At 32.1% G+C, this 18,137-nt stretch overlaps 1 protein-coding gene and 4 non-coding genes across 5 annotated transcripts; all 5 read left to right on the top strand.

Annotated features, from left to right (window-relative positions):
- The first annotated feature begins 3,193 nt into the window (after positions 1-3,193).
- On the top strand, positions 3,194-5,064 carry LOC144850501 (proton channel OtopLc-like). Its single transcript, XM_078707782.1, has 3 exons — positions 3,194-3,354; positions 3,704-3,795; positions 4,228-5,064. Exons 1-3 carry the CDS (start codon positions 3,194-3,196, stop codon positions 5,058-5,060), a joined length of 1,086 nt encoding a protein of 361 aa, XP_078563908.1. The 3' UTR covers positions 5,061-5,064.
- Positions 5,065-9,841: 4,777 nt separating this feature from the next.
- Trnak-uuu (transfer RNA lysine (anticodon UUU)) lies at positions 9,842-9,914 on the top strand. Its single transcript has one exon. It is a non-coding gene; the product is annotated as a tRNA-Lys (tRNA).
- A 95-nt stretch (positions 9,915-10,009) lies between these two features.
- Trnak-uuu (transfer RNA lysine (anticodon UUU)) lies at positions 10,010-10,082 on the top strand. Its single transcript has one exon. It is a non-coding gene; the product is annotated as a tRNA-Lys (tRNA).
- Positions 10,083-10,177: 95 nt separating this feature from the next.
- Positions 10,178-10,250, top strand: Trnak-uuu (transfer RNA lysine (anticodon UUU)). Its single transcript has one exon. It is a non-coding gene; the product is annotated as a tRNA-Lys (tRNA).
- A 2,870-nt stretch (positions 10,251-13,120) lies between these two features.
- Positions 13,121-13,193, top strand: Trnak-uuu (transfer RNA lysine (anticodon UUU)). The gene has a single exon. It is a non-coding gene; the product is annotated as a tRNA-Lys (tRNA).
- The last annotated feature ends 4,944 nt before the right edge of the window (positions 13,194-18,137 follow it).

Below are 18,137 nucleotides of genomic sequence, written 5' to 3'. Positions count from 1 at the left end.
AGTTGTTTTCGTGATCTTGGTAGTTGACCTGGTTTTCGAGAATTGTGTAAACCTCCAAAGTCGTCAAACACTTTCTTAAATGCAACTGACAGACTTAGTGGACACTTCCTTCTTCAAAGCTTCCATTGTGCTTTTTTGGGTTGGATAGTAGGGTGTTCTCCCATGCTTCCTATTTCCATGAGGTTCGACAGTAAACTCTACTGGATCGTCGTTGTCATTACATGTATTGTACTGTAATAAGCAGGTTTTGTTCACTATATTCCTTTAGTTAAAAAGAAAATGGAGCGACACAAGCCATGGCAATTTTTCTTCACATGAAGATGATATTTTCGCTTTCATTTTGAAGCTCTACTTTCTTTTTTCAAGAATATGTATTTTCTCTCCAGTGATGTTTATTGTCCATATACATAAACGTAGCACATTGCGATATATACCATTCATGTCATTTTTAATGTCCTCCCAGTTCTTGTATCTCGATACATCAATTTAGAAACTCATGTTTCTTACAGTGGTGTCTTTGTACATTTATTATGCTTACTATGTCGTAGTATTGTAAATGCCTCAGTCACAGTGTATCGTTGACGCCTAAATCGTTTAAATATTGGTAATTCATCATCGTTGTTATACGACATCACATCCTACAAATAATAAATAAACAGTATTATTGTACGATACTATATAAATTATATAGGCTATACATATTACACTGCCCTTTGTTTTCAGACGGAGGAGTCGGGTAAAGGAAACAAATGCGACAGTAAAAAAAATCGTAACGTGTATAGAGCTAAATTTCCTGTTGAATTTAAAGATACTGTATGCCTACTTTTAATATTTATTGCATAATCAGTTGGTCGATGACAGATTGTAGTTTAGAACTACAGCCAATAAGGGGTTGTTCGTAATTCCTTGTTATGGCGGTGGAACAAGTGGTTTATATCAAAACTTGTGGATGAATCATATTCATGAGAATTAAAAAAAATCTTATAGCTAAAATAGGAAATAAATAAGTAAAATATTTATTGTTAACAGTCATCATTCACCTTATCACCGTATACATCGGATTTAACTTTCGGTACAGGTAATTCCATTTCAGTTGTTGTTTTATGACTAGATATATTTGGTAGTATTTACTGGTTAATTGCAGGATACGTAAAACTTATCGTAATTATGCAGATCGTTGAGATTTTTACGTTATAGCAGTTGAAGGTCTAATGAAAAATTGATGAAAACTCCCCAGAACACTTGTTTTTATCACGTGGGGGTCCTTTACGCTATTGTTTTATCATAATGTGTTAGCCAATCAAAATGTGTGAAAATGCGCGGTTTCCTAAATCGTTCGCGGCATGACGTTTGATGATAACTTTAACAATAGAAGTATAAAACAATAGGCCTAGATATAAACTATTTGTTATATTGCGTGAAAAACAGGTTATGCAATAAAAACACCTAAAACGCATTTTTAAATTATACTTTTTTAAATAAAAATGTCTAAGTTTCTAAGACTTGTTAATTTTTAACATATTATGAATACCTCACAATTTCTTTCAAAAATGTTTCCAATGGACCGTATTTTACGGATTTGATGTTAGGCCTAGATACTTTTAAAGTAGCCCTATATGGAAATTTTGTTAACATAAAAAATCTGTATCATTTTGTCGTATTTGAACTTTATCAAAATGAAAAGGAAAACAAAACCAATAATAGTAATACAATTAGAAAGAGAAAGTTTCAAGTGAAAATTGGCCTATTATGGATGGAAACCATCATTAATCACAAAGTGACGTAATCTGTTCAAATCCCGTATTCTAATAAACAAAGTCATATACATGGCTACAGTCGCGTGCTCAAGTTAGTGTTTACCGACCGACCAACCGACCGACCGACCAACCGACCGACCAACCGACCGACATAGTGAGCTGTAGAGTTGCTCGACTAAAAAGGCCTAGAGAATAAACAATGGCAGGTAGACTGGACAGTTTGTGGACACATTACACGTCTTTCGAACGTCTACCAGACGATGAAGATAACGAAATACATACAAATAATAAATGGTAAGTAACTGCAGTATTATGCCTACAGTATAGTACAGTTAATAAAACAATGTTAAAAAAAAGTAGCCATTTTAAAAGATTGACAAATGCAAAACATGACGAGCAAATGGTATGAGAAAGCACACCATTGTTGCATTGCAATAAATTAATCGTATATATTAATGAGGAACACCTAAACGCATTTTTAAATTATACTTTTTTAAATAAAAATGTCTAAGTTTCTAAGACTTGTTAATTTTTAACATATTATGAATACCTCACAATTTCTTTCAAAAATGTTTCCAATGGACCGTATTTTACGGATGTGTAATATAACTTGATACTTATTATCTATTTCTTTTTAGGTTTGAAATTAATTCATTCTTATGTGTTACTTATGGCTTGGCTGAATTCTTTCTTACGTTGACTGTAGTGTCATCGATAATGAAGGATGTTTTTGATAAATCGGATGCATGTGGAAGTATGTCAATATTCGTTGGCTATAACTACGTTTCTGTCCTCTTTGTTTTGAGTTGTGCATTGATGATTGTGACTTTTATATTGGATATATACTGCCGCCGAAATGGACAGGTTCAGCCCGTAACGAGTCAGTTGGAAATCAACGCTTATGTTAAATGTAAATATCAAAATCAAGTTATTATTAATTATTTTAAACATTTAAACTCTTATAATATATTTAAGCTAGTCTTAAAGAAGAATAATAGCATTATATAATATTATCCAAATATTTTTATTATGTTTAGGCCTATAATTTCAGAAACACTTTTTTTTAATGACATCAATTGATTGTTTGTCTTTACCATAATATTATTACAAATGTACCAATTTGACCAACTTTAACTATAGTGGTCTAAAGTTATTTCACAAAGTAAGCCAAAGCGCCTGAGTGAAAGAAAGAATACAAATGATGGTGTAATATTTGATACCTCCCTGGTTATATTATGAAATGGTCCAATGTTATCAAACTTTTCTAACACAAAAAAAAAAAAACCCAAAAAACTTGTGTTATACTTTATCTATTCGTTATGAATCATGGGCAATGGCACTCTTTTGTGGAAGGATACAAACCCTTAGATTAACCACCAAGCTACAGTTCCACTAACAGTAGGCCTATTGCTTTTTTATTTTCAGTTGGTTTATATATGTTTGCAGCAGTGGCCGTTGCTGTAAATATATTGGTACTAAGTGAACATCCGGTGACGGTGAATTACCAGATCAATGCTACTTTGTTTATCATCTTGCAGTCCATCTATCTGAAACGTTTCTCTAAAACCTGTTTTCAAAAGTTTACGATTATCAACAGGTAATGGCTATTTAAAAAAAATTAAAATAAACCACCTGATTCTGTAGCTGTCACTAAATAACATCTAACTGACTATTGACAGTCATTTAGACTACATCTAGATTGGCTGTCAATAGTCAGTTAGATATCACCTAGTGATCCCAGCTGCAGAATCGAGTGCAACAAATAATAATTATAACACGAGCAAATGCGTCGCCTATGCCTATTATGCATATTCATAAATTGTATCTCGTTTATTTTTTCACGAATTCTTTAGGAAATGTCAAAAAATGTTCCATTAGCCTAAAAATCACAATTAATGTCTTCTTCATAATTATATTGTAAACATAATAATATTTGTTTTATTTAGATTTGCAATCACACAGATTCTAGTGACAAACCTCTCTCATTGGGTGCTTCTGATTTCATATGAAACATATGTTGACTACAAAGGAAACATTAGTAAGTTTTGATAATGTGATGAAAGTTATTGACTTAAGTTATGGTTTCCTTTTTCTGATAATGTTTTAGAACATAAATTCCGATTCTGTTGATAACGCCACTCTTGTAGTTTCCAATGCATGTATATCTATATAGACAATTCATTTTATATATTTCTCGAACTTAGTGACACGGCTCGTAAGTAGATGACTGTCAATAGTCAGTTATAACTACCTAGAGACAACAGCAGAATCGGGTGAACTATAGGCTACCATAGGAAAATATTGCTGTTTAAAAAAAACTATAAGTGTTAATGAGGTAATCACAAATAATGATGAATATTTAATCAGTTTTCAGAAAAAAAAGTTATATTGACATTGATGCATACAACAAAATGCTTCTACTTTTTAGCAATGTGTGTTAATACAAGCACTGGTTGTCTTTCTATTTTAGCTGGCGGTGGCGAGAATTACGAGCAAGCCTTGCCGTACTTGATGGATTGTACCATTGAATACTGCTTAATTGCTGCTGTTCTGCTTGCTAATATGTGGCAGAATGTTGGAATAATTCCCAAAGAAGAAATTGCACTTTCCAGACCATGGAAATACAGTATCATGTCATCAATATACGGTATAGCCGCCGGTGTAGTGGTCGTTATAGCCGTTTCCGTGATTGGATCATTTCTTGTACAGATTCCATTAGGTGATGATGCGCACAGAGATGGCAACGCGATTGAGACTTCGGTTTATCTCCGTATCATTCTTGCGACGGCTGCTGCTATATGTTCAACGTTTTGCGCGTTCTGTTTACAATTCTCTTCAGTTGAAGAAAGCAAATCCAATGGTATAACTCAAGACACAATTCTTCTCTTTTGCTGCTGTGGGTTTCATGCATTGCTGAATATGTACAGCTTACTGGCGTCTTTGGTCTTTAACCACAACAAATATAGAATCTCCTTGTGGGATTCTATCATGTGTCTCATCGGTACACTTTCACAATCGACATTCGTTATATTCGGTCTTATAAGTAAATCGGTTAAACAAAATCGAAAAAGAATCGTTCAAAATATACTGATATTTTTGTCGATAACCAATTTGTCCCAATGGATGTTGAGCCATTACGAGTTAAGAATTGACGCATTGTTTTATCCGCTCGAACGGACAGTTTACGGTAAAATGTCCTGGTACCTTCTTCATCACGTGACAGGCCCAATTGTTTCGTTTTACTATTTTCATTCAGCAACTTGTCTTTTTGAAATTTGGATAGCAGTATCCTTAATTATTTGATTGTTAGATTCAAAGATTTATCAAATCCGAAAATACTGATAAATTCTATGTTTTTACATATTGTTTTCTTAAGCGCTATCAGACTTTATGTGACAAAAAATCGTCATATCACTATCATATCTGGGCACATTACACTTTGTTGTCACACTAGTTTGATAGTGTAGAAGAGCTTTACAGTTTCATTGAATCATATTAAATTAAACCTGATTATTATTATATCAACATCTAAGTTCTGAGATTGTACCAAGTGCTCAAAAATACGTCATATTATACTAAATTGACTTATTCTTATTGAAAGCGAAAGTTTATAAAGCTATCTGTAAATTATGAGTTTCAGAAGATATACAATTACTTTTTTATCAGTTAGAACTGTTTCTGTTTTAGTTTTCCTATGATTAGGGGTAATTACTTAAAATAGCTTTAACAAAGAGGTGATTGCACATTAATAATTCTCTGGAACTCGTTACATATTAAACGTTGAACAATTAAGGATAGAATGCCTATGTATTTTGTAAACGCCATAGTTTCAAACACAACAAGCATTGCGCATGTCTAAAATTGTCTAAAAAACTAATTTGAGCGTCATGGAAATGATTTCCTCATTTATAAGGAGACACCAGCGTTTAGGTAACTAGTCTAAAACCTAGAGTATAAAACATTTATAAAACTACCACAAGTACTATTTTAAAATAGTTTAAATGTAATCATTTTCTAGATGCATATGTTTATCCTGTTGTATAAATTGAAACATTGTACAACTAATTTATACATGGTTGAAAGAAGTTTACCTCTAGGGCTGTAATGGGCTGTACTGTAATTGAAATTATAGTTTATGGCAAATGCGTATAATGTATGCAAGAATTAAGTGGTAGAAAATATTTATTCAATAAATAAACATTGTGTAGCATCCGCTAATGTGTTCGATTATTTTAGGAACTCGCATTTTGAATAAAAAATACCTTATATAAGAAAAACAAAAAGGTGGGGGAATTGTATGATTGAAATGATAGTATTCCAGTGTGTCGGTGGTGCCTGTATAAATACCGTATTAAGTATATCGTACATCTTATATCATAATCTATATACTCTTTCAGCTCTACTAGTACAATTTTAGATGTTTCTCACTTGGAACAACCCATTTTAAAAGTATAAATAAAATACAAAAATCTTAGATTAAAAACTTGAAAAACAATTTTTTTTTATATTTTAATAATGTACGTGTGTCGTACGTGCAGTAAATTTCTTCAGATCGAGGGAAAAAATGGAATTGACTTCAATGGTCAGCAACATAGCGCAGAACATAGAGCAGACCGAATCCAGAGAGGTATGATATTCACGTTTTTAAACAAATATTTAACAATATTAGAGATATTTCAATTTTCGACCACCGACGGCCTAGATGAGTTGTCTAGTCGGGCGAAATTTAAACATGTTTAATGGTCTGCCGACGACCTAAAACTACGCCCGACGCTATCTCAAGACGACTCGTCCATTGTGTGTAGGACTATGCGGGGATCAGTTCGGACGTCCTTCTTCTCAACCCCCTGTATTCCTTCGGTGACTATTGTAGGCCCAGGTGAAGACACATCATTATAAATTGAAAGTTCGATGAATAGATATGTTATAGACGGCCTCCATATTCAGCAATCATTCACCTTATCTAAAATCAGTATTGCTAGCTTCTTTTCATGCGTAAATTAATGCATAGGTTTAAGCAACGTATGTTGAGTCATGGTGGCAAAGTATCGTTTTAATTCGTATGCTCCTAGACTCCAAAATGTATTTTGCAGCGGTAGGTTTAGGTCTAAGATGTTGGATAAATCATTTGTGTGATATGGTGTAGTCTATTTTTTAATCTCCACTAAAGCTATCGAAAAAAAAAGTTATGTTCCCAAATATGGTAGTGATATACTCAAATATGGTAGTGATATTGATAGTGTAGAGAGAGCTTAATACAATACGCTTGATTTAAGTTTAGAAACTTCTTGAAGTTCTGGTTTGAAGAAAGTATATAATGATTTTTCACTTTAGATTCCACGTGAGTTCACTGCTGAGTGTTATGTATGGTATGGTCATCTATCTCTTAGCAATCGTCATAATGACGGCATTTCTGTCTAGTTTAATGGAGAATACTAATCCCGTGACTGTTGACGCATTTAACAACTATGTCATCGCACTATACGTTGTCGCTATTTCTTTTGTTATCGGGGATATTGTGTACCTTAGAGCTAATGCACTGGCACCCACTGATACAGAGATGAGCATGGCAAGCAGTCTTCATGTTAAAGGTTGGTCGACTGTACAGTAATATTTGAATCAAATCGAAAAGAACAGTGAGGTAAAGAGTCGATCCAATCGGACCGGTAGAATGTCAGCATTCTGCATTCATTCATCAGTGGAAAATTATTTCCATTCATTTGTATATAAAATATGCATAAAAATTATGCTTGCATACATACATGTTGTATAGAAAAACAGATAAATAAAACAAAAACTATTAAAAGTGTCACATCACTCTCGTATGGTATAAGTGACAAGCATTCACTGCCCGAATGGCAGGTGGATAAAAACTAATGCGAAACCTATTTAATGATGGACCGCAATTCCAGTTAGTTCCTATCATAAGCTTGGTTCCCATTTACACAGAATTTAAAAGGACGTAGTGCAACACAAGAGTTGACCACCAACCTTGCGTTGCGTCCAAGTGGGAACCATGCCTTAATTGCTGACAACATATTATTTCCTCTTATCTGTACCATTTATCAAATTTCATACTCTAGGTGCGATTGTGACATTTGGTTTTATTAGTATTCTGATGGCATTCATTGAAATACGGTTGTGGACAAATGAAATCATTTTTGTAACTGGCAGTGGTATGAGAATCATTTTCATTTTAGCCGAGATGATCTACCTGATCAACTACTCGAGTGTTTCGGTGAAACGATGGAGTGGCGGTAATGTATACGGCCAATACTATACTTTAATAACAGAACATACTTTAGAAAAAAAACCAGAATATGCATACAGTTAAGTTACTTTCTGCATAGTTACTTCTGATATGTTTGTGTCACCGTACTGTACGTAATTATACAAAACGGCACCTCGCACCTTTACTTGTAAAAAGTGCGTTTATTTGATGAGTTGCTAACAATTAAACAATATAAAACAACATTATATCTTTTTAGATTTGGGTTGATGCATGTCATGATTACAAATTTCAAAGATTTTACGACTATACTTATTAAGACCTGTTACATAGGATTTCAAACTAGTGATTACCGTAAGCTCAAAACTGCTATTTATAATACAATCGTTACATAACACTGTAGGCTATTTCGATGCTACTTTGAAACCGCGTAAACTTTCCAATTCTTGCGAGTTATTGCGAGGGTGAGTTTCTCTCTTATGTATGGTTGCTGTACAATCGTCGTATTTCACAGGAACTAAAAAACACCAGAATATTTTAACGTGTGACTCCATTCAATTTTGAAGGCAATTCGGACAATGATCCCAGTTATAGACCACTTTTTATTATTTTATTATCGTAGGCTAAGCAGATCTTTATCACGATCCTTTATACTTTTTCTCTTGTTACTTCCGGCGGAGGTTGCAACTCTGACTTGCTCTTGTTTCTTTATATCGTCTTTGTTTTAGGTAACACGTCGCTGGCAGTAAGATGGGAGTCAATTGGGCCTTATCTAGATGCATGTAGAATACAGTACTACTTTATAGCTACTGCCATGCTGGCCATTATGTGGCATAGTATTGGAAAAGAACAGTTACTTCGAACAAAGGACAACAATGTTAATTATTCGACTTGGAATACAAGCATTGCTGTTGTTCTGGGGTTTGGTGTCATAATATTAGCAATTGCTTCCATCTTTATATCGTCGGGAACTGATATCCAGAATTATTATTATTATTGGATCAGAATTATATTGAATATTATAACATTTTTCAGTCACCGTCCTGTTTGTCGTCTCCAGACGTCGCTATGGAGTTTTTCAACAGTATACTTTCCCATTTCAACTGGATGAACTCATAATCGAGCTTTGCCTTGTGTTTTTGATTTTGCAAGAGATGTACTCAGTTCTCAGTGTGATTGTAGATATATGGTGCTCCAATATGCAGTATATAGCATTGGCAGCCTGCGACCGGATCTTCATCGACGCCAAAGTGGTTATAAAAAGCTTGCTAATAGTTCAGAGCTTACGATTTAAAGTAACTGTTCCAACTGCCCACTGGTACAAATCCATGTTGCTTTTCCTGTCGATGTCCAACCTAGCCTGGTGGATCATCACAATGACGGAACTGAAGAACGACCAACATATCTACAGGATACAGAAACAGTTTTATGGCAAAAATGCGTATGACCTGATTCATAGTATCACAGGCCCATTCGTTGTGTTCTATTACTACCAATCGAGTGTTTGTTTCTTTGAAATGTGGATGACACATAGGCTAATCGTCGGATAATTACTGTAAAAGTATCAACCGATTAAAATAATTACTTTGAAACTCATTACACACATTTACACGCGCGGTAGGCTACACAATTCAATTAGTCAGGGATAGCAAATTTTACCAACCCTTTTTTCACAAACTCCGAGTTTGAACAAAACAAAAATGTTCTACTCTCTGTTACTGGGGGCATGGAGCTATAAAATTACTCACCAGAATCACATTACAAAGACTTTGATTTGATTCACAATCTCAAATATACCATAGGCCAATTAAAATGTAAAAAACTTTGGGCAATGAGAACATCTTTAGTTCATGAAGCCCGGTTAGCTCAGTTGGTAGAGCATCAGACTTTTAATCTGAGGGTCAAGGGTTCAAGTCCCTTATTGGGCGTATTTGGTTTTCTTTATCTTTCATGTCAATTTTATACTTTAGGCCAATTGAAATAAAACAAACGTCTAAGAATGAGAACTAGGTATTTATATGAAGCCCGGTTAGCTCAGTTGGTAGAGCATCACACTTTTAATCTGAGGGTCAAGGGTTCAAGTCCCTTATTGGGCGTATTTGGTTTTCTTTATCTTTCATGTCAATTTTATACTTTAGGCCAATTGAAATAAAACAAACGTCTAAGAATGAGAACTAGGTATTTATATGAAGCCCGGTTAGCTCAGTTGGTAGAGCATCAGACTTTTAATCTGAGGGTCAAGGGTTCAAGTCCCTTATTGGGCGTATTTGGTTTTCTTTATCTTCCATGTCAATTTTATACTTTAGGCCAATTGAAATAAAACAAACGTCTAAGAATGAGAAGTAGGTATTGGGCGTAATACATTTTCCATTTTATTATCTTTTTTTTTATACTTACAAACAACTTACCAGAACATATTTTTTGTTATGTCGCCTAGTTAGCTTATTTGTAGAGTATCAAACCTTCTCTTTCATTCTAAATAAGTACATCGATTTATATGAAATATTTTATTAATACACTATAATATTTCTTTAGGTTAAAATATTTGCGGAATCATACAATTTTACACGCAGACCGTTTATCAGTTGGTTGAACATGTTTATAATATTATAAATTATAGTCTGAAAAATAATGAAGTAAATGTTATTTGTTTTTTTTCGGTTACCCCACTAAATATAGTGTGTTACTATGTCAGTACCAATAAATGAAATCAATTCGTTTCTTACTGGCCGTGGTACGTATTAGAAAAGTCTATTTTACTATTGCTTTATTTTGAATTAGCCGTGTGCTCAAATTTGAGTTAGTGTTTACCGATCGACCGACCGACCAACCAACCAACCGACCGACATAGTGAGCTGTATAGTCGCGTTTGCATTCGACTAAAAACCAATGGTCAATTTAAAACGAACGTCTTATGTAGTCAACAGGAACCACGGCCGGTTACACATCCACAGTATTATTGTGTTCACATCACAATATCAATACAATTCAATCGGAAACGCCTTCCTTTTATAAAATATACAACTGGAATATCTATGCTATTACTGTTATTTTGGGCGTTATAAGTAACAAATGATTGATAGAAGTTATTGCTGTATAATTTGTATTTGTACACAAATTAAAAAAAAATGTATTCGGTATAAATGTTTCTTTTCCAAAATGCAATTAACTTAACATACCTAATAATTTTTTTATAAATATTGTAAACTGAACATTTTATTCTAACCCGTGCAGAGAGTATTAGGAATAAAAATGGTAATTGTACTCACATTTAATGGGAGTCAAAATAATATGACACAATGAATCTACAATTTAATCTCTAAGAATTATTTAAGTACAATTATACCTTTAAAACACAGAGTAAAAAAAACCAAAACAAACGAATTATGATAGCTAATAACATAAATTTATTAAATAAAAAGAACTGGTTAAAACTATAATTTATATACTATTATTTACATGACGTCATTCAGGTCGTACAATGTTTACGTTAGGCTATGAACAATTAAAAACGTTTGATCAGCAAGTTCTATGATTATGTACAAATAAGTTATTATAAGACACGTGATTAGATGCTGACTGGAATTTGGTAGTCGCTTGATAACTGGTTACGTCTGTCCAGTAGTCTGGTGAGATGCTTAAGAACTTGAAGACTTCACTGCATTCCATTTCTTGATCAATAGCACCTTCTTCGTTTTGTGTAATGAGAGATTGAGAATCATCTAACATGGCTGGAAAAACAAATATTATAAAATAAAAACAAAATTGAATATCTTTCAGTAATTTCTGATTAAAAATGAATACATTCTAACATTTTAAGAAAGAAAATTTCAAAAATATCTAAACACTAGAAAAAAAGCAAAACACAAGTACTTACAAGGACATCCCATTTGAAGCTCACGTAATAAATCGGCATCACTGTCGTCACTGGTCTCACAGTCGCTATCACTGGTATAGTCGTCATCGCTGACATCACATTCGTCACATGTCATCAACACATCGGGAGACTCACACACTGGCGTTGTAGAATCACTTGGTAGATGTGGAAAGTAGATTCTGAGATCTGAATCCATCTCAGTTTGTAGAAGATCTTCTCTTGACAAATACGGTAGTGGACTGTCATCTTCTTCGATGTTATCGTGGAAGGTTGTAGAATACATTTCATACCACTGGAGTCTTTCATGGCAACCGATTGAAGATGTTCCTGTATTCATTGTAGTATTTTCTCGTTAATTGCAGGATACGTAAAACTTATCGAAATTATCCAGATCGTTGAGATTTTTACGTTATAACAGTTGAAGGTCTAATGAAAAATTGATGACAACTCCACAGAACACTTGTTTTTATCACGTGGTGGTCCTTTACTCTATTGTTTTATCATAATGTGTTAGCCAATCAAAATGTGTGAAAATGCGCGGTTTCCTAAATCGGTCGCGGCATGACGTTTGATGATAAGTTTAACAATAGAAATATAAAACAATAGGCCTAGATATGAACTCTTTGTTATATTGCGTGATAAACAGATTAGCAATAAAAATTAAAACATATTTAATTATAAAAAGGTATTTAAGTTAAGTCTATTTTTTTATATGGAATACTTAATATAAAAATACCATTGTTGATAAATATAAAGCAATCCTTATCACGTCCACATGTAAGTCAGTAAATAATAGTAAGTAATTAAATGAATAAAAAAAAACACCTAATATTTGGAATTACTATACTGGTAATTATGGAAACTTATCTTCTAATTTTAGATATAATTCTATTTGTATGGAAGTTTATTTAGGTCTACTATTTTGCTGCGGCATTATCTTCCAATTTTATTATAATTTAATAATAATTTTTAATTTATATCATATCTAATTGTTTATTACCAAGTCATATTTATTTGTTAATTTTATTACGTTGATAAAAACAACTTCTAAAAACATTCTTTATGTTAAGTAACCCGGATCAGTCGTTAGAGCATAAGACTTTTAATCTGAGCTTTAAATCCCTTATTCGTTTTGCTTCCAATAATGTAAGTCAATTTTTGTACAATAAATAAGTAAAATAAAAAAGTGCTTATATTTTAAGTTGTATAAATAAAAAACAACTATAAGGAATTATGAGAACACGGTTTCAAGATGTAGCCCGGTTAGCTCAGTCGGTAGAGCATCAGACTTTTAATCTGAGGGTCAAGGGTTCAAGTCCCTTATTGGGCGTATTTGTTTTAAATTCTATTACATTTAAGGTCATTTTTGACAACATGAAATTTCTTTTTAAAATATAAGATCCAGGGTTTAAAAGTCTTAATGTATAAATATTAAATAAATAATTCTAAATACAATTGTTATATTAAATAAATATAGCAATTATATTTAGAATTATTTATGTATTCATTTTGGTAAATCTATATTCCGGGCATATTGGTTAATTTTACCAATTGTTAACAACTTTACATGGTATAGTTTTATTTTGGTTGTACCACTAAATATATTATTTGTCTGTGTGTGATTAATACCAATAAATGAAGGTTTAAAACCATCGTGCAATTAAAATAGAATTTCGCTGTATAAGTTCTCTTAGTCCAGTCCCACCCACAGTATTGTGTTCACATGACAATACTTGAATCGGAAACGCCTTGCTTTTATGAAATATACAACTGGAATATCTATGATATAATTGTTATTTTGGGCGTAAAATAGTGACAATTGTCTGATTGACAGATGTTATTATTGTACCTTATAAATCATGGCCTTAAATTAATAAAATGTATTTAATATAAAATAATAATTATAACGATTATTTATTACTAAAAAATGTAGCAGTTAAACTACACAAAATAGAGATTACATCGACTTCCATGTACAATCCGAGCAATTGGGCATTAACTTTATGGTATTGGTAATTTACGTTTAAATATGTTGCATGTTCATTTCATATTCAGATTTTCTGAACTAAAAAGAAAGAATGCTTCGGAAAAAATATATGTTTAAATTAGATTGTATTTCGTGAATAGATTGTATTACACATTACTTACTATTCCATGGAACAGGTTTATATGGCAAGTGGCAACTTCATGAAATACACTGATTCACAAGACGCGTCTGTACTTTTCTGAAATTGAATGGTCTAAATAGATTGTTCTATATACTATGGTAACTTACTATTTAATTGGTACAATTTATATACCGTATTTTTTTTTCAGAGTAGCAACTTCAGTATACAAATTTACACAGCTCGCCAGTTCGTTTCTTAAATAGAATGGTATAATATATATAAATAATATGTCTGATAATGCGAAAGCAGATATTATTATAGTGACTATAATTTAATAATAATAATATTTATTCGGCAAAAGTTCATAAGGTACATTTTACAATTCATTATGCCAGGAGCAAGTAATAGGCATGAGCCCAAACAGAAAACTGCTCTTACTCCATCATTACTTATAAAATACAAAAATAACAAAATTAAGTAGCACAAATTAAGTCAAAATAAAACAAAGTTATAATGAGATACACCAATTAAAAATAAGCTGCATTGAATAAACAATATAAACAATTACAACTTAATATTTTGAGATCAAATTTTTGGTGAGTTTTAAGGTCTGAAATTGTAACACATTGTTTAATTTCATTGGGAAGTTGCTCCCATAATCTAGGGAAAATAACAAACGATGAATTTAAAAATGTTTTGCCTTCCAATGTATTAACCGCCCTTTACACCTATATATCTTATAGGTTTATCCTGTATATTTGTTATGTTATAATTTAATTTTTTGTTATATTTTAGTTGAGCGATGAAAGTCTGACATGAATTTCCGAAAGGACTCAAATAAATCTGACTTTAATCTGAATACATTATATTAACTTATAATATAAAGCTTATAAGCACACAGCGATAGAAACAAAAAGAATAAATAATGAGAGCTCAGAAAATAAATTTATTAACAAAAACTGTTATCTAAAATATACTTTATATACTATTATTTACATGACTATGTAAGATGTAGCAATTAAAAACGTTCTTAAAGTTTAATCAGCAAGTTCTATGAGTATGTAAAAATAAGTTGCTATTATAAGACACGTGATTAGATGCTGGCTGGAGTTTAGTAGTTTGATAACTGGTGACGTCTGTCCAGTAATCTGGTGATATGCTTAAGAAGTTGTAGTTGAAGACTTCACTCCATTCCATTTCTTGATCAATAACACCTTCTTCGTTTTGTGTGATGAGAGATTGAGAATCATCTAACATGGCTGGAAAAGAAAAAAAATATTATAAAATTTAAAAAAAATATAAAAAATTGAATATCTTTCAGTAATTTCTGATCTTTAAAGTAAAAATGAGTACATTTTAACATTTTAAGAAATATAAATTTCAAAAATATCTTAAAATTTGAAGAGAAAAAAAAGTACTTACAAGGACATCCCATTTGAAGCTCACGTAATAAATCGGCATCACTGTCGTCACTGGTCTCACAGTCGCTATCACTGGTATAGTCGTCATCGCTGACCTCACATTCGTCACATGTCATCAACACATCGGGAGACTCACACACTGGCGTTATTGAATCACTTGGTAGATGTGGAAAGTAGATTCTGAGATCTGAATCCATTGCAGTTTGTAGAAGATCTTCTCTTGACAAATACGGTAGTGGACTGTCATCTTCTTCGATGTCATCGTGGAAGGTTGTAGAATACATTTCATACCACTGGAGTCTTTCATGGCAACCAATTGAAGATGTTCCTGTATTCATTTTAGTATTTACTGGTTAATTGCAGAATACGTAAAACTTATCGTAATTAAGAAGATCGTTTGTTTTTTTTTTACGTTATAGCAGTTGAAGGTCTAATGAAAAATTGATGATAACTCCACAGAACACTTGTCTTTATCACGTGGGAGTCCTTTACGCTATTGTTTTATCATAATGTGTTAGCCAATCAAAATGTGTGAAAATGCGCGGTTTCCTAAATCGGTCGCGGCATGACGTTTGATGATAGCGCCACTTTAACAATAGAAATATAAAACAATAGATATTACCTAGTTATTATAATTGCGTTAAAACAGATAAAATAAAAAAAAATAAGCATACTTAATTTTTAAAAGTGAAGTCTTAAAAAAAATGGAATACTTAAAATAAAAAAGATTAAAAATAGAATTTTTGATAGAGGTATGTGATATGTAACTTTCTGTACCAAACCTCTGATTTGAGTAATGATTTTGAAAAATCACATTTGTTATTTTCTCCCTTTTCCACTGTTCGGATCGTTTTGTTTCATTTCAACATAACTAAAAAGCATACATTATAATAATACTACAAATTGTCTATGTACCCGTTTTAGCCTTTTTTTATTTGTTTTTTTTTACTTATTTTTGTTTTAGTTATTTTCTCTTATCTATTATATTACACAAATATCACATATTTTTATATTTACAATATAATATACTGTATTGACCTAAATATACTTTAGGTCAATCGAAATAATACAAACGTCCAAGAATGAGAAAAAGGTATTTATATGATGCCCGGTTAGGTCAGTTGGTAGAGCATCACACTTTTAATCTGAGGGTAAAGGGTTCAAGTCCCTTACATTTTTATTTATTCTTTATTCACAACCAACAGTGATCATAAAATATACACAAAAACACACACAAAGGTAAAATGTATAAGTATTTTCTTTATATATTTATACATTTGAATTTAGAAAGACAACGACTAATAATAATAATAGTTCGATCTTATATAGCGCATATAAGCAAGCTCTCAATGCGCTGAACATTATTACCCCAGTCATTTTTTGGGATCAAACACGCATGGAATACTCCCAGAATGCAGCTAGTAATCAACGCAAAGTTGTGTCTTGATCTAACCGGGTACCCATTTTATACACCTGGGTGGAGAGAGGCAAACGTAAGTAAAGTATCTTGCCTAAGGATACAAGCTATAAATTAGCAATGCGGCGAGAGTTGGATTCGAACCTCGATCTCACGATCAGTAGTCGAACCATGGACCTATAAATTATCTAATTTATAGGTCCATGGTCGAACGTCCAACACACTGCGCCACACGACTACATTAACACGATAATATATAAATTAACATGAAAAGGAGGCTTACAGCAAAGATTACGTTTTAAATTTAAAAGAAAATAAATAATATGACAATTAAACTTAGAATTAAGCATTGTATTTTAAGTCGATTTATCAAATTTTAGTACAAATTCCTCTCATCGAATCACCTATTTTACGCCGTGAACCCCGGTTATATATCAGTTGGAAGAATTCAGACTGTTTTCTATTAGAATGACATCATCTTAGTAAATCATCTTAATAAATATATTTTGTTTTGTTATTTTTGGTAATTTTACCAATTTTTTACTACATTGATTCCTTTGTCTGTTCTTATTTTGGTTGCACCACTAAAGATAGGGTCACTATGTGATTACCAATGGATGAAAAAATGTTTCTTATAACCGGGTTTGTTGAACTTTAACCTAAAAAAGCGAATATAATTGTTTATAGTTCTGTTTGTCCACATTATACAAGAGGTATTGTGTTCACATTACAATAACTTGTATTGCTTTATTATTTTTCAAAGACACATACAATTAAATCGGAAACGCCTTGCTTTTGTCATGGAGGAATAATACAGTTTGAATATTTAAGTTATGACTTTTATTTGGGTGAGGCCTATATTAACAATTATTCGATAGACATATGTTATAACTTTACAGTTATACTTATTCTTTAAATTTAACTTTTATTTAATAAATAGAAGTTAATTTAAAGATATCTAGAAATAAAATAGTAGAGAATCACCGAGAATTCCATTCGTACAATATCTTTAATATTAACTTTAGGCTTCATAAATGTAACGTATACATTTTATTTGTTATCTGGCCAGTTTGACGAATCCCAATTTGCCGACTAGAATAGAATATCATGGAAAATATGGAAATTGGAAATGGCCAATTTTACTTTCTCTGCCGGAGAAATCAGAAACTCACATCAATAACATAGAAACAAATAATATATAAAGCAAACTATTGAATATCTTTTATTTCACTGAATTTACCAGTTTACGTACATAATATTTTCCACATCGGAGCAGCTGCTTACAATATTAATTCATTTCCTTTCTTCTCTTTAGTTAATTAATTGTT

This window comes from Antedon bifida, chromosome 8 (assembly GCF_963402885.1).
Source record: "Antedon bifida chromosome 8, ecAntBifi1.1, whole genome shotgun sequence".
In the NCBI taxonomy this organism is placed as follows: domain Eukaryota; kingdom Metazoa; phylum Echinodermata; class Crinoidea; order Comatulida; family Antedonidae; genus Antedon; species Antedon bifida.
Note: the sequence above shows the minus strand (reverse complement) of the source record. Positions and strands in the feature narration are given on the sequence as shown.

Excerpts from the sequence above, each read along its gene's own strand:
- LOC144850501 (XM_078707782.1), top strand. The coding sequence starts at position 3,194 with ATGTTTGCAGCAGTGGCCGTTGCTGTAAATATATTGGTACTAAGTGAA. Across the intron at positions 3,355-3,703 it reads AAGTTTACGATTATCAACAG|ATTTGCAATCACACAGATTC; the intron begins GTAATGGCTATT and ends TGTTTTATTTAG. Across the intron at positions 3,796-4,227 it reads TGACTACAAAGGAAACATTA|CTGGCGGTGGCGAGAATTAC; the intron begins GTAAGTTTTGAT and ends TTTCTATTTTAG.